General features: G+C 38.0%; 1 protein-coding gene across 13 annotated transcripts in view; it reads left to right on the forward strand.

Annotated features, from left to right (window-relative positions):
* Positions 1-25,966, forward strand: part of PARD3 (par-3 family cell polarity regulator) — a 638,153-nt gene that overhangs the window by 280,513 nt on the left and 331,674 nt on the right. For all 13 annotated transcript variants that reach the window (XM_082648190.1, XM_082648201.1, XM_082648198.1 and 10 more), the window contains exon 4: positions 6,281-6,459. In XM_082648190.1, the coding sequence (XP_082504316.1) occupies positions 6,281-6,459 (179 nt within the window). The remainder of the gene's footprint in view (positions 1-6,280; positions 6,460-25,966) is intronic.

The following is a 25,966-nucleotide window of genomic DNA, read 5'->3' on the forward strand; positions in this document are numbered from 1 at the left end:
TGGGGGAGACGGTCTTCATTTTGCATGAAGAGTAATTATGCCGTTTGCATCGTATGTTCTAATAGAACTTGTGTCACTGCATACATATTATTTTTAGATTTGGTTAAATACCTTGATGACTGCTGCCTGTCTTATGGAAAAGGTTTCTTCATTGCCTTGAGTGGGTAAATAATTTAAAAATCACTTGAAGAATAAAAGAAGAGAAACATTGGGAAAGTTGATTAGGTGTAGGGGCGCAATGTGTAACCGTTAAAAATGTATGTATCTGGGGCTTCCCTGGTGGCACAGTGGTTGAGAGTCCGCCTGATGATGCAGGGGACATGGGTTCGTGCCCCGGTCCGGGAAGATACCACATGCCGCGGAGTGGCTGGGCCCGTGAGCCATGGCTGCTGAGTCTGTGCGTCCAGAGCCTGTGCTCTGCAATGGGAGAGGCCACAGCAGTGAGAGGCCTGTGTACCGCAAAAAAAAAAAAAAAAAAAAAAAAGTATGTATCTGCCCTTTTAGTATTTGTTCTAATTCATTATTAGATGTTCCATTTTCCCACTTATTTAAAAGGCACCTAATCTAGAGAAGCAAATCAATATTTACAGTGCATTAGTGCCACAGAGAATTTGAGATCTTGTGATGAGGGTTTATTGCTGTTTTATCCACTCTTCAAAGGAAGGCACACATCAAACAGCTATCTGGGACCCGGTGACATCGCGCCCACCCCCCGTGTGCTTCATCCAGTAGCTTAATTATTGAAGATCCTCATCTTTGAATTTTCTTGTTAATATTTCAGAGGCTATACTTTGAAAATATATATAGTAAATAACTCAGAAGATTATGAGGAGAGAAAGTTTTACTATCATGTTTTGAAAGGCATTGATTTTCCTAAAATGGAGGGTGAGGAATCGTAATAATAATGACCAAATTACCTGAAATGAGAAGCTCCCATTATTTCTAATTGCTCTGAAGAACACAAATTACATCAGATTATTAGTAATGCTGAAATAGGCTGCGAGCCCCAGAAATATGGAGCAAATTATAGGCAAAAAGGCCATATTTGTATTTTATTTCTCTGAGGCCAAGACAAAATTGCATTCTTTCTGCAATATTATGCTTTATCAGTACAGTGAGAGGTGGGGAGCTTGTCAGATGAATCAGGCAGTTGTGTTGCGTGCTTCTTTTTGTTGATAAGACCAGACGTTTGGAAGAATCTCTTTCCTTAGAATCAAGTTCGGTTCATCCAAAGACCTCACGCCAGTTGTGGCTACTTCTGCACTGTTCCCCACGACTCTCTGCATCTTCATCCTCCTTTGTTGCTTGTAATACTTTCACTTATTTAGAGGCAACTGGTAATTCCTGTTGATACTATTTTGAAATGCTGTTCTATTTTTTTCTAGTACATTTTCATAAATTGTTTTAAGTTCTGTTAGGATGAGGTTTGGTGGATGAATACTAGTATAGAAGTGTATCCAATGTGGAATCACACAATTTTTAGCATCAAAAGGATCTTCTGTCCCCATTAGTGCAGCCTCTGGTTTTATAGATGGGGAGACTGAGGTCCAGTGAGGTGAACCAACGTGCCAGGATTATGCGTTCAGGCCAGTGGTTCTTAATGTGTGTGGTCTATGGTTCCTTCACATCAATAAGGCCATTTCAGGGAGACTGTTAGGCAAAACTCTTTTCATTATGTTCCAGAAACATTTTGTGTTGTTCACTGGGTTGACATCTGCACCAGTGGTGCCCAGACACTGATGGGTAAGAGGCAGGCTCCTTGGCACAAAGTGAGATGGCAGCACCAAATGTATTCTTCACCCAACTCACCCGCAGTTTAAGGAAAAAAGCCATTTTATCTACTATTCTTGACGAAGCAGCAAAATGATGACTTCAAAAAAATCCTGACCCTTGAGTACACAATTTAATATTTTGTGTGATAGCATAGATGGTAGGCATAAAGTACTTGTACATATTGAAGATCAGTGGTTTATTGAGAAAAACTTTCATGTGATAATTTGAGTTGTAAGCTGAGGTAACCATTTTTAGCGGAACACTATTTTTGTTTGAAAGGAGGCTGGAAAAACTGTGCTTATTCAGACTTTGGTGTCTGGCAGGGTTTCTAGAAAATGGATGAAGTGAGCCTGTCACTACATGGCAAATGACTGACAATATTTGTTGCCAAAGATAACATTCAAGCTTTCTAGTAGAATTAGATTTTGGAAAAACTTATATCCCACTGTGAGCATGACAACTTCCCAGTACTTAATGATTTTTCTGATGGAATTGGTAATGATATTCACATATGTGATTTTCTGATATAAAGAAATATATCAACATTCAGAAGATTGGCAAAACCCAATTAATAATATATTCCAAATAACTAATGTTACAAAATTTGTCACGGGTGAAAGATCCATTCCAGGTGTAAGACAGACAAATGTAACAGAGAACGGGAAGTTTACATTCCATATTGTAGCTGACCTTTGAGAAACTAATTTCTCAAGTTTTGGTGTGCTATCAAAGAAGAAGATTTACAGTTATCTGAAAAGATTACTAACATTTGATTTCCTCTCCCAGCTAAATATTTGTGGAGCTAGTTTTCTCTTCGTATACTAGGTCATATCGCAGCAGGTTGAATGCAGAAGCAGCAGTGAGAACCCAGATGTCTGCTACCAAGCAAAATATGAAAAAGTGCTGCTACCCCACTACATATGCTTTATTTTGTGAAATTGTTTTCACAAAATCCTGTTGTTTATGTTAACACGTAATAGGTTTATTATTGTTAACTTAAAAATGAATAAATAAATATTAAATTTTTTTTCATTTTCACTTCCAGTATGGTAAATATCCCTAGCTATAACCCACATAAACAAAAGCTCTTGGGGGTCCTCAGTAATTTTTAGAATGTGTGAAAGGGTCCTGAGGTCAGAGTTGAGAAATACCGGTGTAGGCGGGTCTCGCTTGGGGCATGCTACGTCATCTTATACATCATACTTCCTCTATTGAACCAGTAGAGGTTTTTTCTTTCCTTCTCCTATTTTAGCATTTTTGAAATTGGGGCTCCAGTTGTTTCCGTCTGTATGTATAGCTGATGTAATAGTTCTTTAACTCTCCCAGACCTAATGATGCTATTAGTTAAAATCGGTGTTTGATTTCTAGGTGTAAGTAATTTTACTGTGAAAACAACAAAATTCTTCCCTTTTACAAAATTGAGACTAATGTTTATATCTGCAAGTTTGTTTTCCAATGAATGGTTGAATAATAGAATTAATTTCATGATTTGAGTGGTGATGGAGCACTGACCCAGGCGCCTCAAGTTCTGGACAGGAAAGTGTCCCTGCACTCCTCCTGTCACCTCTCCGAACCTCCGCTTACTCATCTGTGAAGCAAGTTGCGTGTTCCTCCATTGGGACTAACGTTAAAAACAAAAAAAGATTTAGATCCTTTCAAGTCACTGGTTTTTTAATGTTATTTAATCTGTGTGTGTGTGTGTGTGTGTGTGTGTGTGTGTGTGTGTATAAACTGGATGAAAATGACATAATTTTCACACAACCATAAAACGAAGAAGAAATTATAAACCAATAAAAATGTAGATTTTCACCATCAGTGTGAGACACCGTGTCTAAATCGTAGGCAGTATGGGCATGGACACGTGGTGTGTTACAGGGTCTTTATATTTGGACCCAGTTTTGCTGCCCGTGTGCACTCTGATACTCTGTTCTTGCAGCTGAACAATTGCAAGAAAACCTTAACTTCAAGTTCATCATGATGTCACTTGGCGTTCCTTTGTTGAGAACACGTTGTTTACTTTTTAAAATGAGTTCTGTTCTTTTCTCATTCGCCTGGTAATCAGATCTAGGACACTTTCCTGAATTTGACTGTGCTCACCACTGTAACCATGGGGTCTGAAACTGCATGGGGGTACTCAGTTACAGGATGGTGCAAATGAAAGATCCAGACTGTCCTTACATTCGTTTCTTTTATCGGTATCACTAAAATGAAAACAAGAAGTGGAATGAATTGTGAGCAACTCGTAGGAAGGGCTGCCTAGTAGCACGTCTCCTGGGACATCCTTTACAGTGTGGTTGATGTAGATGCTGCCTGGGGGCTGTGCCCCAGCATCTCCCCAGAAGGTGCAACCCGAGGGTCTGCAGTCCTGCTGTGACCCCCCTGGCCTCGAATCCTCTTTCTTTCCCTGCATCTAGAATTTTGAGAGTTACAGATACAAAGAGGTAGAGTGCTAATTATTTGTGTCTGTTTCAGACTAACAGATTAACACAGAGATCATGTCCCTTCAGAAGATGATGATCCTAATTCATCTAATCTGAATCATGTCTGCAATGTATTTCTCTTGGGGAAATTTTCAAAAACAAGTTGAGTAAGCTGTTTTATTGTGTCCAAGTGAATTTGGTGAAATTTATAGTCCCTGAATTTATTTGGGGGTTGAAATGGACTTTCATGTGGTTATTTTATTATTGTGGGTACTGCTTTCAGTCATTACCTCTGTACCATTTTAAAAGGCCTTTTGTGAACTAATAGTGCTTCTTTTAGACTTAATACACACACACACACACAACTTGAGGGATACTACAGAATTCCTTAACAACTGAGTAATCAGCGACCCTGTTAATTGGAAAGCAACAGAGCTCATATCTAAGGAGCATTATTGTAATTTCCCAGAAGTATTTTATTCTTCCTCCTCCCCACTTTATTGCTTTTCTGCTTACAGTTTTGATTTTTGAATCTGGGAACAATTTTGTTAATTGAGAGGGAACTTTTTTATGGTAAGAGCATTGTACTATTAACATACATAGTTCCTTAGATGTACATTTTTGTGAACTTGTTTTGAGAGTGACTGTATAGTTCTTTGTTGTGTTTTATTTTTTTGGTGCAAATTATAAGCAGCAAGAGCTGTCACAAGTTTTTACACACACTTTTTACACACTGAAAATTGAAAATTATTCTTCCCCATAATTTTCATGTATGTGTTTCTCTCAGCAAGTTAAGATAACCACCAACAATATTAAATGTTCAGTATATTTTTTTCTCTGGTAGTGTTATTCAGGCTCTTTCTTGGTTATCAAATCCTTTATTGGAAGCAAACATTAAATGCAATATTATTATGATTCATATGCTTCTGTTTTCTCTGGTTGTTTCTAATTTGCTTTAACATATTGGCTTGACAATGGTTTAAATATAACATTCAATGTATGTAAGTAGTCTATCTTTAGTTTCATATCCTCAAGGTTCTCCGTAGCCACACCACTGAGCAAATGCGTCAATATTCCAAAAATGTTTCTCATGGTAAATGATGAGTTTACTCCTTCACTGCTAAAGCTGCTTTGTTAGAGGTTTTTATAAATACTTAACTTGTATCCTAGTTTTTGAAAAGATTACTCTAAGTGTAATTTCATCTAAAATTTTTGTCTTATGTTTATTATGCTTTTCACTCTGTTGATGTGTGGGGCTTTTGGTTCTGATTCTCAGTGCTACAGACTCATGTGCCTTTATTCTTCTCTCTGGTTTTGTAGTTCTGTTCCTTGTCTGTAACAGTGATCACATCTGCTAGGATGTTCTCAGTGCTGCCATTACAAATTTTAGCCTGTTGTTGTTGATTTTGTTAGAGTCATTGCAAACACACTCCTCTTTCATTTGAATACAGTTGCTAAAACACCATCTTTTATGTAATTGTGTGTGTGAGTATACGGCAGACACTACCTGCGTATTGGTGTACTACTCTTAAGATTTCCGTTTTCTTAAGGATAAGAAACATGTCTGTGCTCTGTACTTTCTGATAATACTTTGTTAAACAAAGGAAATATTTTATTTAACAGATTTCTTTAATAGCCAAGCCAAACCAATATCAGGATGATAAGAACAGCAGTGGTGATTATCGTCACTCTCTATTGAGTGCACACCGTGTGTCAGACACTGTCTTACGCACTTTAGCTCAGTCAGTCCTCCCAGTACCCTTAGGAGAGAAGTACTGTTTTATTGCTGTTTGTGTAGGAAGGGCCACAGGCAGAAGACAGGGAGGCCACTTGCCCAGAGCCACACAGGTGACCAGGGTGAAGTGCAGATGCCATACCGGCCTTCTCACTCCAGATATCCTGTAGGTACCATATTTCTTTCGCAGTGACGTTTTTAAAGGGACTAAGGGAATTTCTATTTAGGAGGCTGGCTCACTGTCACCTTAAAGTGTTATTCTATTCTTTAATCTTTTGCTTTAACTACCTTTATCCTAATATGTAGTTTTCAGACGTTAGGTTATCTTTAATAACGCTGCTTTGTGTTGTAGATATGCCTCTTCACGTCCGACGAAGCAGTGACCCAGCCTTAATTGGCCTCTCCACGTCTGTCAGTGATAATAACTTCTCCTCTGAAGAACCTTCACGGAAAAACCCCACGCGCTGGTCGACAACCGCTGGCTTCCTCAAACAAAACACCGCCGGCAGCCCTGCAGCTTGTGACAGGAAGGTAACTGCTTCTAGTTCCTGTCGTCTTTCTATCAGTGATGGGAGTCAGCCATGGACCAGGTCTTTGCTTCCATGGCATCCCTGCTACATCCTCTGTGACCTTCACACCAAAGTTCAGATAACTTATTTTGTATTGCCCTTGAATTTTCTGATTAAATCCTTGCTATATATTGTGTATCTATTTATGTATCCATTTTTGGAATGGATAATATGTTCCTATGATGAAAAATGAAACCTTTTAACACGAAGTTTGTACACCTAAGGGCCCTCTCCTAAGTCCTAACTTGTCTGCTGGTCACCCCATGTCTCTTCCTGGGAAACCCCATTATGAGCTTTGTGCATGTCCTTACAGGGATCTTTTGTGCATGTATAAACACATATTCGTGTTGGCCCCTGAGGTACATTAAAGAAATCACAGCATGTGAACCGTTAAGGATGAAAGTGGACGCCATCCATGGTCATTTGCTCTCTCTACTCAATTGAAACGAAATGGAAGTGTACTGTCTAGTCTTAATAATATTCTCTCCTTTGACCAAATTTAATTTGTCCATGACCTAATTTATTTAGTCTAAATAAATAAGTTTATTTTAGTCTATTTAGTCTACCTTTTTTCCAATTTGTGTTAATGCTCCTTGTCATATATTCCTACAGAAGCCGTACCATCCCGTTCTGTTATACCTCTAACCTTTTACCCAATGAGCTTTAAGCTGTGCTTGTCATTTTCATGCTGAATCTATAAAATAGAGTCTCAGCAAACATCTGTTGAATGAATTAATAAACATTTTTCAGTGCAGCCAGTAATTGAGCACCATACATATCGAGAAGTGTGGAAATATATTAATCACATATTAATAGTAAAAATCAATGTAGTTTGAGATTTGCTTGATTTATCCTTTGCATCTATGTCAAAATACCTGTTTTAAATATTTCTTTTATCTTGGTTTCACATTTCAACAAACTCTTCTTCGTACCAGTTCAAGTAAAGAAAAAAAAAAAAAGAAGAAGAGAATATGTAAGTTTAAACTGAGAAGAATCTACCAAGAAAATACAATGTACTATAGTCTGATTTTTTGGATGAGGGGTTTAACTCTTCTGTTATATTTTATTAGATATGTGATGAGTTTCTTCTCATTGAGATTAGCCTGAAAATTTAGAATGCTTTATCATGCAGTAGATTCTATTCAAAGAATCTGGTTTGTGAATAGGCCTCGTGACCTTTAATTTGTAATCGAATAGACCTGATTTCCATGGATATTCACAAATATATAACAAGTCAAGTTGGTAGTTTAAAAAAATTTATTACTTTAAAAAAAGGTTTTTGCTTAGTTGAAGGATAGGGGGTCAGGAGTCACTGAGGTAATCAAAGTTTTCTTTTTAACTCATTCAACATCTTGGCTGTATGAATCAGCTTCAGTTACAGCAAACAGAACCACAGGAGCTATTTTCAACATAAAAGGACTTAATGTTGAGAATTTGTTTTTCAGAAAATTATTGGAAGGGCTAGAAGAGCAGGCCATAGGCTGGGCCCCCAGGGCTTTCTGGACAATGCAGTACAGCGTGTCTAGCTGGCCCGGGGAGGGGGCAGAGGTGCAGGACCTGGCGTCCTGCTGCCTGCATTGGCCCAGTAGATGTTAGCACTGTCTCCACCTGTGCTCACCTTGCCGCCTGTCACCTGTGGAGCTGGGCCTGAACCCAGGAACACCCTAGAAAACGCCGTCATCTCCACGGCTTGCCACTAATAACAGCCCAAGAAAATCCCCTATTTCACAATTATCATTAAAATCTCAGGCTGTTGAATCCAAATGGGCAGAATGCAGTTTGCTCCAGATCCTTATGTCTAGGGGTGTCTGGGAAACGGACTTTAGCCTTCCAGGCTCTGCAGCCCAGGGGAGCTGCCTGGAGAGGATGGAGATGCTTATGGCCAGTTAACCATGTCCACCTCACTGCCATTCTCTTTTATTTTGTTTTATTTTTTGGCCGTGCCATGAGGCATGTGGGATCTTAGTTCCTCAACCAGAGATTGAACCTGCGCCCCCTGCAGTGGAAGCATGGAGTCGTAACCACTGGATAGCCAGGGAAGTCCCTCATTCGTTCTTTTTTAAATAACATGTGTCTGTCATTGTAAAAAATTGGGCAACTAGTAGAATAGAACAAAATTACATTATCCATAATTCCAAACTCATCAACAACCAGTACTAAGATATAAGTGAACACACAAACACACACACACACACGCACACAAAGTCGGAGTCATTCTTTGTCTACATATTTGCATCCTGATTATTTCTACAGTTTTTTCATCTCATAGGGATTTTCCCTGGTGTGAGTTTTGTTAGAAAATATTTTTAATGAACACAAAGTATTCCAGGGTAGAGTATACTTTATCATTCTCTTATTGTTGGACATTTATACTATGTTTTTTCACATTATAAGTATCAGCACTGTAAGACAAACTTGAATATAATTTTGTTTTAAAAATGGTTACTTTACCCAACAAGCTTTTTCCCTATTGAGAGTGGTATTTAACGTAGCCAGATGCCTACACTTTCCCATGGCAGAGACCTTGATTCACACACATATCTCTCGATGAAATCGTATTCACGTACGACACACATAAAAGGTAATGTGTAATGAATTTGTCTTTTGAATTATCTTTGGCTTTACTTTTCAAATACCTACTTACTAAGTTTCCTAGTCTAGATTTTTAAGCTGTTTGTATTTTAGTCTGTCTTATTTTCAGTTATAAAACAACTTCCAATGTCTTCAATATTAAGAAAGGATGCTTGGAGGAAAGCATACTTGCTTATCAGTATTAAATTTATTTACTTCTGTTGCGTCCATGAGAGTTTACCTATGCTGGGCAATTTCAAGATGTTATAAATTCTTATCAGCATGTAGAGGTTTAGGTTTTCTGTATAAAAACACGGAAATCAATTAGTTAAGGGTTCACAGTCCTGTGATTCATTGATCTCTAATGGTTAAAATAGATTGGTGTTCTTGTATAACTCATCTGCATACGTAAGTAGCTTCTATTCTTCCAAGTTAAATAAGCAAAACAGTTTTAGTGTGATGTCACCAATCAGTTAAAATCTCTTATTTCTGAACCAGGCAGTTCCTTTGTCGTGTGTGAGAACACAGCCACGTTGAACTTTCCCTTGTGTTTCAAAACCACAGATGAGAGGTGGAGTCTTCCCAGTTAAAACAGTAATACTGTTTCATCCCACTGTCAGGTTTAGAGGGCAAAGTTCACAGATTTTGATGCTGCTAAGCCAGGTGAGGGCTCGAAGAGACCAAGGGTTTCACGGGCTTCTGGATTTCTTAAATTCTGTCATAGTTTTATCTGGCAGTGAGGCATAGAGGGGATGAGAATCTTGGCTTTTTTTCAGGGTTCTTTGGAACATTGGCTTATTCCTGTTACCCAGCTCTTTGTGGCTGACTGCCCTTTTCAACTCTTAGAGACCATTTTGCTCACAATTTGGGTGGAAAGTATCTTGCTAGATGTATTTTCATTTGAGATTTTGTGTGTGCATATTAATACTTCATCTTGGGAAAGAGTATTTCAGTCAGTGTGAGTTCTCAAGTCGTTCTGCCAGCTCTTAGCCATCCTTACTATGTCCATGTACCTGTGAATGAAGAGGCCACCAAGGATGTGGACAGGGTTTGATTCATTCCACTGTAATGAGGCACTTATCAGAATCAGTGTGCCATGGGGTTTTAGGAATCAGGTCTCTGTTCTGTTCGCTGGGCAGTGGTTGTAAGCTGTTGTTCCTTCCCGTAAATAATAAGAGGTGTTGTTTTTCTAAGTTATGTTGCCCCCCAATTAACATGGGTAGAATTACCATAAAATCATATTTTGACAAGTTTCCAAGGGAGATTCTTACCTGATCAGGGAAGGGGAGGAAAGTGGTAAGAGAACATATTTCCTTGGCATCATTAGGTTAAAAAAATTTTTTTTTGCCCATTTCTTAAAGAGATGTTTAAGAACATCTCTGGATGTTTCTGACCCTCTGGGTTTATTATTTCTGTTTGATTTAGTTGCTTGTCACATTTGACATCTTTCCAATACCCCTGATGCATGCAAACTCTTGGAAGAGGTGCTGTCTTAATTATGTGTTTGTCACCTCTCTTTCCATTACATTCAAAGCAATGTGAGATCTTCCTTCTAACTTTAGAAAATGATTTTTACAAATCTTTCTTGTGGTATATTTTGAGTCCCCAAACAGTTTTTTTTTTCCCCGATGATAGTATTTCTTGTTCTTTGCATTTTCTAAAGAAATGAAAAATATAAAGAAGCAGATAGGTCATTTGGGGTCTTGATGATGAGCGTTGACATTTGGTGTATGAATTTGAGGACTTCTGTGGAGCATAGTATAGCTCTACACAGATGGTGGCTGTCCTTGATACCAATGGGGAGTCATCCAATCAGTACAGTTTAATTTCCTGCCTTTTTCCCTAATCTATGTTATACTGAGAGCATTTTCCTTTGTCTTGTAAATATCGATACTTTGCACAAGGTTCTATTATGTAATGATTTTTTGGAGTTGTTTATTAACTTTATTTGGTGATTTTTCTTGTTGCTTAACATATTTATACTTTAGCTTTTTTTTTCTTATTTTGCTCTTATAAGTAACCTTTACAAGTACTCTTCAGAGAATATCCTTATATACCAATTTATGTTGACATCTCTGATTATTTTCTTAGAGTAGATTCCTTAAGTAGATTTACTTGACCAAGGAAACAAACATTTTTAAAGCTATTGATAATTGCTTCCCATAAATTCATGAATAATAAAGTGAAAAGTACTTATGATGTATAAAGAGCTCTGTGAGAAGTCCTAGATGGGGTGGGCTGGGGGGTGAGGGGTAGGATGCAGAGCACCAAGAAGCAACTGGTACTGTTTCTGAGTTCCAGAACTTACTGTCTTATTGAATAGTTTAATAGTTCCATTTGGCTGTGTATCAGAATTACCTGTGGACTTTTAAAAGATGAAACAAACTTACACCAATAGATTCATTTACCCAGTTCAGGACGTTTGTGTGTTTTTCTTTAAAGCTTCTCTGTTGATTCCGGGGCACAGTCTTTTTTAAAGAACTTGGGTCCAGCGGGAAGCGGAAGGTATCTTTGTCTGTCAAGAGATGGCAAATAGGAATATAATCGTTATTTTGATATGTCTTCGTTTTGGGCTATCTTTTCTATCTTAGAATAGAATCTGGAACATTTAGCATATTTGGTTTTGTGACACTTCACTTCTTTTCACACTTAGCCCAAATTTTTAAATGAAAAGCTATTAATTTTAGTTTCTTTTTAAAGTATTACAACACCCCACTGAGATATTGGATCCTATGTTATCAATACAAGACTAGAACAGGAAATATTTTTCTAGGTAGAAGCTATGATAAAAGCACTGTTTCTGTTTACTGTTACTTGGCACATCCCACCTCCCCTCCAATCTTAGTTCAAGTGCATTTAGATATGTAAAGTCAGGACACTGAATTCCCAGCATTAGGGTCACCAATCAGGCACAAGAAGCCTCCAGAAAATGTCTGCTCCCTGTTTTACTGAGAGCGAGAAAACTTTTGCAGTTGATACACAGACAATACAATAGCAATGACATTTGAATCGTGCTCCACGTGGCTCTTTAAAATAGCTGCTTACTGGCTCATTCATTCATTCGTTTGTTCATTCATTGTAAAATGGTATTCTATATATATTATATATATATAACTGAATTACTTTGCTGTACACCTGAAACTAACACAACACTGTAAATCAGCTATGCCTCAATTAAAAAAAAAAAGGAATGGATATTTGCTCTCTTTAGAATTTTTTTTTCTTTTTTTTTTTGTGGTATGTGGGCCTCTCACTGTTGTGGCCTCTCCCGTTGCGGAGCACAGGCTCCGGACGCGCAGGCTCAGCAGCCATGGCTCACGGGCCCAGCCGCTCCGCGGCATGTGGGATTTTCCCGGACCGGGGCACGAACCCGTGTCCCCTGCATTGGCAGGCGGACTCTCAACCACTGCGCCACCAGGGAAGCCCAAAGCTTATAATCTTGATCAAGTAAATTATGTACAGACATTAAAAAATAAGTAAATAAAGTGATATTCTAAATTTACCTATTTTTTGCTTTCTCATCCTCTTCTCAAACCTTTGGCTTCTTGGTCTGCTTCTTCTCATTTTTTCTTTCTAATGTAGAAGGTGAGTCAGAGTGGTAAATTTTTTATTTTTGAATTAGTCCATTTGACCAGCTTGCTATTAAAAAAAAAAAGGTGTCTATCTTTTGGTTTTTTATGGGCCAACCATAGCTTCCAGCTAGTTACAATAACCATCTAAAACCTCAAAGGATGGACTAAGAAGTTTTTTAAAACTACGTTTCCTTTGTGAGAGCCCTATAGCTGTGTTTAATTTTCTGGGGTATTTGCTTCAAGGGAAATCCAGCTGAGACCCAGGTCTTAGGCTATCCTGTTACAACATTTGTACTTCTCGTAAAAGGCCTCTAAAACTATAAATTTCACCCCTCTGTTTTGCATATTAAAAGATCTCAATTTGAATGCACTGCATTTTTGTTCAGTAAGTGATAGTTCTACTCATTTTTAAAATAGGCTAACCTCAAGTGCCAAGCTGCCCTAGCCTGAGCTGTTAATAACTGAGACTCATCTATTTCTGTGCCACATTTAGGAATATAATCCCCCTTCACATACTTTAAATATTATAATTTGTGTTCCAAGTTATGAAATCCTGCTATTGAGAAAATGTTTAAGCCTGGGTGTGGTATTTTTAGAGTTCACAAACCATTCCAGGAATATGAATCCGAAGCAATGTCAGAATCCTTGTTGAGCAGCCTTGAAGTTACACATCACACAGAGGGAAGTGAAGATGTTGCACCCGTTTTTCTTGATTTGGGAGAGGAGACCAGGAACTGGCACTGATTAAATTATATTGAACAAAAATTCACGTATTCTTTAGACACTGAAAAATATTTTGGCCTCATTTCATCTTTCTAAGTTGGTGTCTATTTTTAATTTTTAATACTTTAGCTTATAAACGTACCTACTTTGGGTCATGAAGTCATGTCCTGTTATTAAAGAGAAGAGCCTAGTGAGGTGCTGGGACTGAGGTACCTGGTGTTTGCTTTCCAGCTGCTGGGGCAGCTCTGTTTTAAGTTGCATGTGTTCTAGTTGCCATCGTGTGCTGCACTGCCTTTGGGGCAATGTTTTTTACAGGGTGGGGATAAAAATGGTTTCCATCTGTCCCATCTCCAAACTGTACTGTTTCTGAGGTTTTGGTATTTTCGTGTAATGATAGCCAAGTTGATCTGAGTACTTGCTTCTTGCTGGCTGTGTTATGTGTTGTATCTCATTTAATCAGCTTCTGAAGTGTAAGTAGTGTGGCCTTTCCCAGTTTATTGGTGAGGAGGTAGAACCTGAGAGAGTTTAAATAATTCACCTAAGAATTAAGCCAACTGCTGAAAGATAAAGTTGTGTTATGAATCTCAATTGTCCTGTTTCATATTCTGTGCTCTTAAGTATGCTACCCACTTTCCAACATACTTACAGACTTTATATATTGCCCAGTGTTCATTTAGTTGAATATTTTAAACTGTAAAATATTTCATAACAACCTTCTCATTTCTATCACCTCTAAAACTTTCTGTTAAGCAATTAAAATAGGAATATAAGAATAACCAGCATTTATTATTAAAACCAAAATAATTTTTAAAACCTCACCAAGTCATATTATATCTTCACATCTTAGTCTTGAGTGAAAATATGCTAGTGTCATTAATATCACTACTAATAATCTGATTTTGGTAACTGATCTCCATTTCTTTCCCCCTTTTTGGGGGAACTTTTGTCTTTGTGTTTTCCAATCCTTGTGATTGATATTTTTATCATTGTTATTGTGAAATTGTATACTCAGCCCTCTTCCTGATATTTTATGTGTGTTGTTCAAAACAGCTTAACAACAACAAAGTAAATAATGATATAATTGGATTTTAATCGAAAGACCAGAATAAATATCCACGAGACTACGGTGATACTAATAAGTGATTGAATAAAAAATAAAATGGGGAAAAGGTCCAAATTTCCTCGCAGGAGAATTCCAAATAATATATGTTATACTTCCCCCTCCAGAAGGTGGAGCTTAATTCCCCTCCTCTCGAGGATTGGCTGCCTTTAGTAATTTGTTTCCAAAGAATAGAGAATGGAATGAGAAAAACATTAACTCTATAGTGGGGAACTGTGGTGAACTGACCTGAACCCAGTGGTCAAGGTTAGTTATCACTAGTGATAATTCATGGTGATGGTATGAGCCCCTGATGTAGTGTAATGAGATGGGACCTCAGTGGAATTTTCCCCCAAACTCTTGACTCCGGTTTAATCATGAGGAGCCTTCAGACAAACCAAAATTGAGGGACGTTCTACACAATACTTGACCACCGTTCTTAAAGAATGTCATGGTCGCAAAATACCAGGGAAGACTGAGAAACAGTCTCAGATCAGAGGAGTCTGCGGAGACACGATAGCTAAATGCAGTTCGGGATCCTGCCGCGAAACAGGGATGTTAGTGGAAAAAACTGATGACTTGCAGATAAGTCTGTAGTTCGGTTAACAGTGTCGTACCGATGTTAATGTCTTCATTTTCACAGGTAAACCAAAGTTATGGAAGATGTCAGCATTGGAGAAAGTTGGGTAAAGAGTATGCAGGAGCTCTCTGTACCATCTTTTCTGTAAATCTAACCTTTTTCCAAAACAAGAAGGTACAATGTAAGTTGTACCACCCACATTTTGTGCCGAGAACTGGATGCCAGTTAATGCACCAATAATGAGAATTATGGAACGAGGATTCAGCCACTGGGCTCCATGAGCCTCCTGACATACCTGTTTGTTCCCTGAAATGTGTTTTTTGCTTTGAAAATGAGTTCTGTGAAAAGTTCAACTGATTTTGTTAAATATTGGTTTAAGGTTGGCCCCCTTTACTGCTACAAGCCTGAGTTTGAGAAATGCGTCAGCTTTAGACACGCTGCATCTTCAGGACTGGGAGCTCCCACTTTGTCTTCAGTTTTTATCCTGACGACCTCGTGCGTCAGCTGTTTCTTTTTCACTTTATTCAGATTGTTAAGATTTTTTTTTAAGGTGTGTGTGTGGGGTCAACAGCAATCACTCAGAAATTTCCCAGAATCACATTTTCTAAAATTATAATTTTCAGTTATAATTTGAGGACTAAAGCAGTTTCCTTGAAAATTAATATTCTTCTCAGAGAACATGCTTTTTCTGCTGATGGGGTTTGGAGAGAAGGACTTAATTCTTCAGAAGTCTGAGCCATTAATTTCTTTATTCTAATTGCTTCTCTTGTGGAGGTGGAGCCTCATAGATAACTTCTTTTGGTTTTTGGGTTATAACCCAATTATATCATTATTTACTTTGCTGTTGTTAAGCTGTTTTGAGCAATGCACGTATGATATCAAGAAGAGGGCTGAATGTATTATTTCTCAATAACACTAACAACAATAATATCAATTACAAGGATTAGAGAAAACAAAGACAAAAGTTTCCCCCCAAAAAGGGAAAGAAATGGAGATCAGTTAACAAAGTCCGATTTTTAGTAGTGATATTAATGAAGCTAGCATATTTTTACTCACGCCTAAGATGTTAAGATATAATATAGACTTGGTGAAGTTTTAAAAATGATGCCAGTTTTAATAATTAATAAACTTTATTACTTACTGCTGATTAGTGCTGACTATTCTTAGATTCCTATTTTAATTGCTTAACGGAAAGTTGTAGAGGAGATAAAAATGATCTTCTACATTTTTCAAAAATGTATCTGTGGAAATGGTTTACCTGAGGAGGCCATTTCACAATTAAGGGGAGAACTTTACAGAAACTAAATTGTAGATGGTACCCGAGAACTTTTCACAGGAATGACTCAATTGTTCTGCTGACCCACCCAGTCCATTGAAGTTATGTTTGTAAACGGAAAAATGTAAGGAGCTGCTAATATTTACATTGCCACATTAATTATATATGGTGCCAATTGTAGTCATTTCTTTGGATATATATTGCTTTAAGATTAAGGTAAAAATGTTTTCAAATTTTAGCAATTTCTTTGAATATATATATATATTGCTTTAAAATTAAGGTAAACTATTTAGATAGGTAAGCATAAAAGATTCATCTTGCACATTTGGATAAGATGTAAGATGGCAGATCTTTTGGAATCAGGTGACTAAGGGTTTTACTCTCTCTCCCTCACCTCCTCGCATCTGTTCCCTCCCTCTCTTGTGCAGTTCGCTCCTGATGCCAGATGCGATCGTTATTTACAATTTTAGTTTTGAGATATGAACATTTGGAGTTATGTGTCTTTGAAAGAAAATGAAAATGTAGATGGGTATTTTGTACCTTCAAAATAAGAAGCGTGTAGCACTTTCTAAAATGTTGGAAAATTGTGTCAGATTCCAGTTGGTTTCGTGGAGTCCAGCAAGCGCCGCTCACATTCTCTATTGTTGTGGAAAATGAACGGCATCTGACTCACAGCCTTGGTATCCTGTGTTTTTCTCCTACACTTGCCCTTGGTGGAAGGAGTAAGGTCAGAAGTGGGGGTCCCGACCCTGCTGACTGTGGGGTGTAGGTGGCTGTAGAACAACTACGTGACCGTGGTGGTTTTTGTGAAATTCTGTGAAAGGAATTAAACGGGAGCTGCTGTTTTGCTGCTTCTCTTTTAGCTCTTTTCCTTAGTTCCTCAGAACACAGGTGGAGATAACGTCTTTGTAACTTGAAAAAAGATTACACTTCCTCCCCATCTACCTTCTCCTCACCCCTTATGCATGTTTTCATAAGATAAAGGAGATAATCCCAGTTATATCAGACAAGAGATCATTGTATTTAAAATAATTTTATAAATTTATTTATTTATTTTTTATATTTGGCTGAGTTGGGTCTTCGTTGCTGCGTGCGGGCTTTCTCTAATTGCGGTGAGCGGGGGCTACTATTCCTTGCAGTGCTCTCGGGCTTCTCATTGCGGTGGCTTCTCTTGTTGCGGAGCATGGGCTCTAGGTGCACAGGCTTCAGGAGTTGCAGCATGCAGGCTCAGTAGTTGTGGCTCGCAGGCTGTAGAGTGCAGGCTTAGTAGTTGTGGTGCATGGGCTTAGTTGCTCCGTGGCATGTGGGATCTTCCTGGACCAGGGCTCGAACCTATGTCCCCTGCATTGGCAGGGGGATTCTTAACCACTGCGCCACCAGAGAAGTCCCTAAGACAATTTTAAAACAAACATTTTACGCTTGATTATTCCTAAGACTATGTAGTATTTATCAATGAACCAAACGTCTGTAACATAAATAGAAGTTGTGATTCAAGATTGTGTAATGGCTTTGTCTTACTTGACAAGCAAGAACTTGGGAGATACTTTCCCATGGGAGGGGGTCATTATATAGGAACGGCTGGATATCAGAAGTTATACCCAGGTAAACCGCGCTTCCTGCTTAGATGGAGAATGAGAACTTGGAAATGTCATCACTCAGAAATTGGGCATTGAAGTGGGGAGATATAACTGTGGGATCTGGTTAGTCATCCTAATCTCCATAGAGCATTTGTCATAACTTCTCTGAGTCCCCGTTTCTTTTTTTAGACAGTGAGAGCTTCAGCTGGCTGTTCTCTAGCTTTTTCCTTCCAGCTTTTAAAATTCTGTATCTAAAGTTTTTCATGGCCTTCTGAACTGTTGAGGTGGGTTAGGAACAACTGGGGAAATTGGTTCCAATAAGGAGCCTGAATGAGGCTCAGTTTTGCTGATCTTTTTCTTCTTGGATTTCCTGGTCTGCTCCACAAGCAGGTCTGGTAGCTTCAGAGACCTTTGTGCTCTGATGGTCACCTCTGGAAACACCATGGCCTTCATAAGTTGGTGTACCTCCATGTGAGATTTGACCAACCCCTTTTATGCCAGATCCTTTATGTTATAGCCTGATGCGTATCTGTTCCAGGGGTTATTTTTCTTACCTGATATCAAGACTGTTAACAAGGTCAGTTGTAAGTTGTGAGATAAACCTATAATGTCAAGCTTCTGGTTTTGTGAACATGTCAACCTGAAGCATTTGCTGTGCAACAGGAAACTTATTTGCAAAATTAATTTTAGTTCTCAAGTGTGTTCTTCCATATTGAAGAGTTCCAACATGATTTTTTTTTTTTGGTGTATTTAACATTTTTGAGTGTCCCCACTGATCTAAATGTAATTTTATGATCTAGAAGCTATTGAGCATGTACTTATGATACATGCTGGAAAAGGCATGAGTTATAGTTCAGAATTTTTAAGGCCAGAATGAGTTTTGAGAACTGTGTATGGTACCTTTAACATTTCAAAGGAAAAAGAAAACTAAGAAAATTTGATGTGCACGCTAGGAGATTTTACTTTATACATTAATAAAAAAATTTGCTTGGCTAAATTAATGTTTTTCAACTTTTGTTTTGTTTTTCTTTTTTTACTAATTTCTGTTCAAAACATAAACTCGGTTTAAAAAGAAAATTAAAATAGTTAAAAATAAAATATTTATTACTTATGAAATTTGAGCTAAAGAGGTGCTGTGGTAAATGTTTTGACATTCAAAATCTTTGGACTTTGACCCTTTTGTTTTTTAATTTTAAACAACTTAAAATGTGTGTAATCAGTGTCTCTTGTTGCAAATTCTACCGCATTTTACTAGACTATATATCTATCATTTATAGATATTTATAGATAAATAAATGATAGATATATAGTCTACTATTAGACAGAATTTTGTTTTGACAAAAAATCTATGGGGCTTCCTTGGTGGCACAGTGGTTGAGAGTCCGCCTGCCGAGGCAGGGGACACGGGTTCGTGCCCCAGTCCGGGAAGATCCCACATGCCGCGGAGCGGCTGGGCCCGTGAGCCATGGCCGCTGAGCCTGCACGTCCGGAGCCTGTGCTCTGCAATGGGAGAGGCCACAACAGTGAGAGGCCCGCGTACAGCAAAAAAAAAAAAAAATCTATGAATGTTCGAATCCTCTTTGTCCTGTCATAGTTCTGCTCAGAAGTAGGAACAAATTTTATTTTATTTTATTTTTTATACAGCAGTTCTTATTAGTTATTTGTTTCATACACGTTAGTGTATACATGTCAATCCCAGTCTCACAATTCATCCCACCACCACCCCCCTGCCACTTTCCCCCCTTGGTGTCCGTATGTTTGTAGGAACCAATTTTAAACACACATTATTTTCTTTATCTCCTCCACCCCTCTCATTAATAATGATTAAGAATGTGGAAGAAGGCAATTATCAAAAACGAAAGTAAGATGTATACATACAGGTACCAGTACTTTAGGGACAGGAATTAATCGCTAATATGGAACCGGTTGTTTGACCTCTGATCAACAACGTTAGGCATTGCATGCAGGATACTGGTCACCATGTATTTCGAATAGTGCTTTTTAGTTCATTACAGTTGAAAATAGCCATGTGCCTAAGATAAGTGATGATAATTATTGTGTTTGGAATAAAATCCTGTGTTTCCTTACTTTGAGAAATGCCTTAATAGGTGTGCAATTGGTTTAAACTGATAGGGACTGCCAAACTTTCTGACTTCATTTACAAGTTGGCTATTGAACCTGTGTGTGTGTGTGTGTGTGTGTGTGTGTGTGTGTGAATTTATTTATTTATCTCCCCCCTCCCCCCAATTCTTATTTATATCTAGAGGGTGGTTTGAAGGTCAGAAAAGTACATTGACAACAATCCTGTTTACAGACCATTTTATGGTTGTTATCTTTAAGCTTTAGCCTTGGCATTGCTTCCAAGGTCATACTCTGGTATAGCTGTCAGGAGACACAAAAGACAAACTCTGGCCCAGGGGCAGGAATGGGGCTGCCACACTGAATTGACAATATGACTACTGAAGATTTTAGCAAGCTTCCTGCAATTTAAAAAAAAAAATTGTCCTAAGCCATAATTACTCATTTCACTTCAGCCTCATAATTTCAGGTTAGACATCCTGAAAATGGTTTTCCTTTGTTTTTTGTCTGTCTTTTCTTGTGGAAATGATAAAGCGGAAGATTGAATTCTCTTTGACCACAATTGCAGAGTTGAAAAATATTGTAAATTTAAAACCTTAAAACCACATAGGAATATTCGAAACCATAGGTTGCATAGAGGGTGCAAAAATGACATCTATATGCATCAGGTGTTTGGTGTTTCAAAATATGGCACAATTCCTAGTGATTTTTTAAAAGATGTTTGGAATTTTTACATTGAGATAACGTGCAAATATAGTTGGGTTTCCTCTGCTAACAGAAAAATATCCATTACTTCTATGATGTTTATGAAATATTCCTGTATTTCTGCAGTAGGGATGTAGGTTTGCCAGGAAATCTGACCATCAGCTAAATAGCTGTTTCTGAGAGATAAAACCTTGGAGCTGCAGCTTACTATGCCAGGAATAAGCCTCTATCCCAAGGCCTTGGGTGGGTTCTGTGTTATTTCTGTTTATTGGCTCAGGGAGGGGGCAGAAAGGACAGTCACTTTCCCTACCCTGGAAGAGATTTACTCCATAACCAAGCTATGGCTACCCTGGAGCAGCAAATTAATATGCATTTCTCAGCCTGGGTGGCTTTTTGACACCTGATGATGTGGCAGTACATTTAGATGATAAGGAAAATGCCTGCTCACAGCAAGGAGCATCTGTTTTTTTTCTGGCAAGAGGAAAAGTTTTCCACCCAGTGCAAAAGCTTGAGTGGATGTTTGGGCCAGTCTCTTAAGGAGAGGATTAAAGTTATAATTTTAAAAAAAGGAGAGTAATTCATTATGGTATTTTTCTTATATAATCTTTTAGATGTAAAGTAGTAGCTTTAATGATTTTTTATTGTTAGCAAATTCAGTAATTTTTAGGGTTTTCTATATTGGTCCTACTGCTAGATTTTTATAAGTCTAAAGAAAAAGATTTCTTTCTTTCTTTTTAAAGTTTGCCAGTATACAGAATGGAGACATTAATTTGATCATAGAATAAAATAGATTTAAAATCCCATTCTCCAATTTATTATAAATTCAACTCTAACTTGTGAAAATATCAGTGACGAAAACATTTGTTGGTTTATTTTTTTCTTCAGGTTATGAAATAGTTTTGCAAATACATTTAACAAACATTTTGACTTTTTTGTAGTTGACTATAGTTTGGTCCATGAAAAATGTAGTCTTGCATAGACATAGTTAAAAGTACCATAATTTTGAAATCATTTACACTGGAAAAAGTATTTTCAAATTGAAAATAGAATGCATTGTATCCATTTCAGTTGAAAACAGTGACTATCCATGCATATATTGTAGAAAATACAATGTAAGTAGAAAATACATTGTATGTTATTAGGTTTATGGATGTGCTCACATCACAGATACTAATCACAGCTTCATAGGACTATACTCTGTGTGTGCACTTGATCCAAACTTCAGACAGGATTTTGAGGACGAACATTGCTGAAATCCTAGTAGCACCTGCATGGTGCTGTCGACAAAAATAACAGATACGTTGCATAATGATTAGTAATATATTTTAGAAATTCTTCACTTACCTGGTAATGACTAAGGTGACTGTAACTGGACTTTTTATACATCATAAATCAATTAATATATGCATTTATTATTGACTTTATCATATCAACATTGAATTCGAATTTTTTTTGTTATGGGGGTATGTTTTATTTTTCTTACCAATTAAATACTCAACGTTGATTCTACGAATATAAAATTGTAGAATTTTTCAGATGGAGTTCAAAAGGACAGATCTTTTGATTTTTTTTTTTAGCCCTATCTGCCTTAATATGATTACTTTGTGGTGGCCTGCTGCATGAATTACATGTCATAATTGACATAGAGAAATGCCACACTACTTTTTAGATGCAATTGGAAATAATCACATTTTCCCACAGACACTGTATACTGTAGGTGTGACATTAGATTGAAATAGGCGTCTAACAGTGGTATACATCTTTCTGTATAAATTTAAAAGTACAGTCATTGTATTTCAGTGAAAGTGCATTTCCACTGAAGTTTGTTGTGATACCTGATTAAAGCATTTCCTTATTGATTTGATTTTTAAAACAACAGATAGAAATGTTCCTTTAAAATTCTGGGATTTTGAAACCTTGTGAAAGTAGGAAACATAGTAAGTATTCCAGAAAAAGCCGTCCACGTAGGTGCAGGCCACTGAGCTAAGTGCTAGAGCTTAAAGGTGACTGGTGATCTTCTGCCTAGGTGTCAGTGTGATCATGGAAATAGCAATCTTAAAAATTAACTAAATTATAAGTTAGAACTATAATTAGGAGTAAAATCGGAATTTAGTAGTTCAGAAAGCATGACATTATCTGTTCTGTTGAGAGTCGGGAAATGTTTCTTAGGGAAGGCAGCTTGGGAACTGGACCTTGAAGAGCAGTGAGTATTTTCACAGAAGAAATATTGCTGGGAGTCTGGGCTCAGGAAAATCCTGACGGAGGTGAGGATTCCTGTGACACCACGGGTCCTCATGTTTGTTCCAGGTGTGACGTGACCTAATGGGCATTTTAGAAGAATTCTCTTTGGAGCGTTGTTGGAGAGAAGGTTTGAGCCAGCCTCCAACTAGAAGGCTGCTGTAATGGTTCAGAAGAGAGGCACGTCGATCCTGAACTAGGGTGATGGCCGAAGGGTAAGATCTTGGCCATGAGCTTTGGATTAACGAGACTGTGGAGATTAGGTACATACCTTTGGGACATCCTGTTGGAAATTTAGATCATGAATTCAGAAAATCAGTTTAGTGTTGGTGACCTGTGCGTAGAAGCTGTCAGAGAGGAGGTTTTGCACTTGTACCTTTTTGAGCTTGTTCAGGGAGACGGTAGTGAGTGGTCCATAGTAAGAGCCCACAGGGGCCATTTAAGGGAAGACGAATAATGATGGAGATTCAAAAGGAATCAAAAGGAAGTACCAGGAGCTTTTTGAATTCTAGACATCAGGAAAAGAGAGTTTTGTGGCCTCCGGTCTCTTTACTTTAAAGATATATTTTTCCCTTTGCAAGTGGTATTTTGTCACTATGCATACATCCGGTTCATTATCAACTTTTCACCTAATGGTTTTAGCATCCACTGATTATCTTTGCCTGAATGAATGATTTCATTAGGAGTTGAAAACGGTGACTTTTCTAATACTGTTAATGGTTCTACTTCCATACCTCGGCATTTTCCTGAAAAGACAAGCTTTCCCCTTTGACTGGCACTATTGGTTTCTCTGAAATACAGTTCCTACTAAAAAGGCAGGATAGATTTTTAATGCTTTCTGTTTGATTATTCATTTTCAAAGTAAAGAGTTGGTATAATAATCACCTCTAATGGTGGGAAAAGAATAGAAAAACCAGGTCCCTAGCCAATGGTAGGACCCTGTGCGATCCTTGACGTAAAAACTGTGCTTGTGTTTCGCCACACTTCCAATCCTTTCTCTCTTCGTGGACGTTTAAGGTTCTGTCATTAATAAGTTTATCTGCCCCTTATGATTTATTTGAATTTCTGGTCAGTAAGTTTAGGGACAACCATGTGAAACAGATAGTTTCGCTTTGTTCTGAAGTTACTATGCTCAAGTTTTAAGGAAGGGCTCTTAGTATTTTGAGATACAGTGAGCTTTAGTTTCTTCATTTGCTTCATTCTTTTCTTTCGACTTTGTCTATGTCCTCTGCTTAGCTTACCATTTCCACGTTCCTGTAAGCAAGGTCACTACCTCATCCCTGGGTGTGGAGCAGCAGCCTAATCTTACCAGCATCTTCCTTTTACTTGTGGTTATGCCCCATCACAGCTTTCTTTCTTTCTTTTCTTTTTTTTTAATAACTTTATTTATTTTATTTCTTTTTGGCTGTGTTGGGTCTTCGTTGCTGCGCGCAGGCTTTCTCTAGTTACGGTGAGCAGGGGCTGCTCTTCGTTTTGGTGCGTGGGCTTCTCTCATTGCGGTGGCTTCTCTTGTTGCAGAGCACGGGCTCTAGGCACACGGGCTTCAGTAGTTGTGGCTTGCGGGCTCTAGAGCGCAGGCTCAGTAGTTGTGGCGCACGGTCTTAGTTGCTTCGTGACGTGTGGGATCTTCCCGGACCAGGGCTCGAACCTGTGTCCCCTGCATTGGCAGATGGATTCTTAACCACTGTGCCACCAGGGAAGCCCCTATCACAGCTTTCTTGAGCCATAGTGACCAGAAAGTTACAGAGTTTTACTAGTAAAAAGTACTTGCTGCTAATGGTTAATTCTCCTATCGAGTTTTTAAAGTTTATTTTCTGTAGTTTGATTTTTAAAAAATTACAAAGTTTCATGCCAAAAGTATACTGGTAAATCTTTATAGGTTAAAAAATTCTTTTTCATATGTCACAGCATTGGCATAGGTCCAGGAAAATCAATTCTTTTTTTTTTGGTACGCGGGCCTCTCACTGTTGTGGCCTCTCCCGTTGAGGAGCACAGGCTCAGAGGCCATGGCTCATGGGCCCAGCCACTCTGTGGCATGTGGGATCTTCCCGGACCGGGGCACGAACCCATGTCCCCTGCATCGGCAGGCGGATTCTCAACCACTGTGCCACCAGAGAAGCCCAATCAATTCATTTTTAAGTTTTATTCTCTGATGAAACAGAAAGCAGTATCCTGGTCTATTGCTAAGGTCTATACGATGCAAATCTATTATATTACACTTTTTTGTTTCTATGTGTGTGCTGACTGCTCATGTGGTTTAAGTAATAAAGAATAAGGATCAATCATGTATATGATGATATTTACAACCACGCTACCCTTGGCAAAGTTTTTAAGGAAAACATTTGGGTACTTAAAGTGGGCACTGATGTAAGTGGGTTAAAGTGAGGTTAACATTTTAAATTTATTCTTGTAGGAGATATTTGGATTTAGTTATTAAACTAAAATGTTCGACTTTCCTACCTTATCCTAGCCTTCTCATTTCTTTTCAGAACATTGAAATTAAGTTTTGCAGCTCTAAAGCCAAAGCAAGTTGTTATAAATTATTATTTGAAAGAGATACCTTGGTTGCTCTGGGGTGTATTAAATAAATATTTATCAGTTGACTAGGTTTTTATGTAAAGACATCACTCGTCATAAGCATGTCGGGGTGAACAACTGTGTGTCTCTTATGTACCATGTATTGGGATAGACTAATTTTTTTCTCTACTTGATATTTGAATTAATGTTTACAACTAGCTCGTGAGGGAGGCAACAGAAGAACCCAGAGTCTTCAATCTCTTGCCCAAAGTCACAGAACTGCGAGGATCTAAATAAAGAGCAAATTCATTTGTCTTCCCTGTTTTAAACATTTTTGGTGAATTATAGAAAATATCACACAGTATTATTCTAAGATCGGAAGGAAGAAGAAAAGAGAAAATGCCGTGATTGAGTGATGATTAAAGGCTGGTATAGAAGTATTTTCCATTTTCTGGTGCATGTCCTTGGCTTGGGGATGTGTATCCGAGAGGAGGGCAGAGTGTGTTCTTCTGTCTATTGTGGGCCTGTGTGT

The sequence above is a fragment of the Grampus griseus genome (genome assembly GCF_964374135.1).
Source record: "Grampus griseus genome assembly, chromosome: 2".
Lineage (NCBI taxonomy): Eukaryota > Metazoa > Chordata > Mammalia > Artiodactyla > Delphinidae > Grampus > Grampus griseus.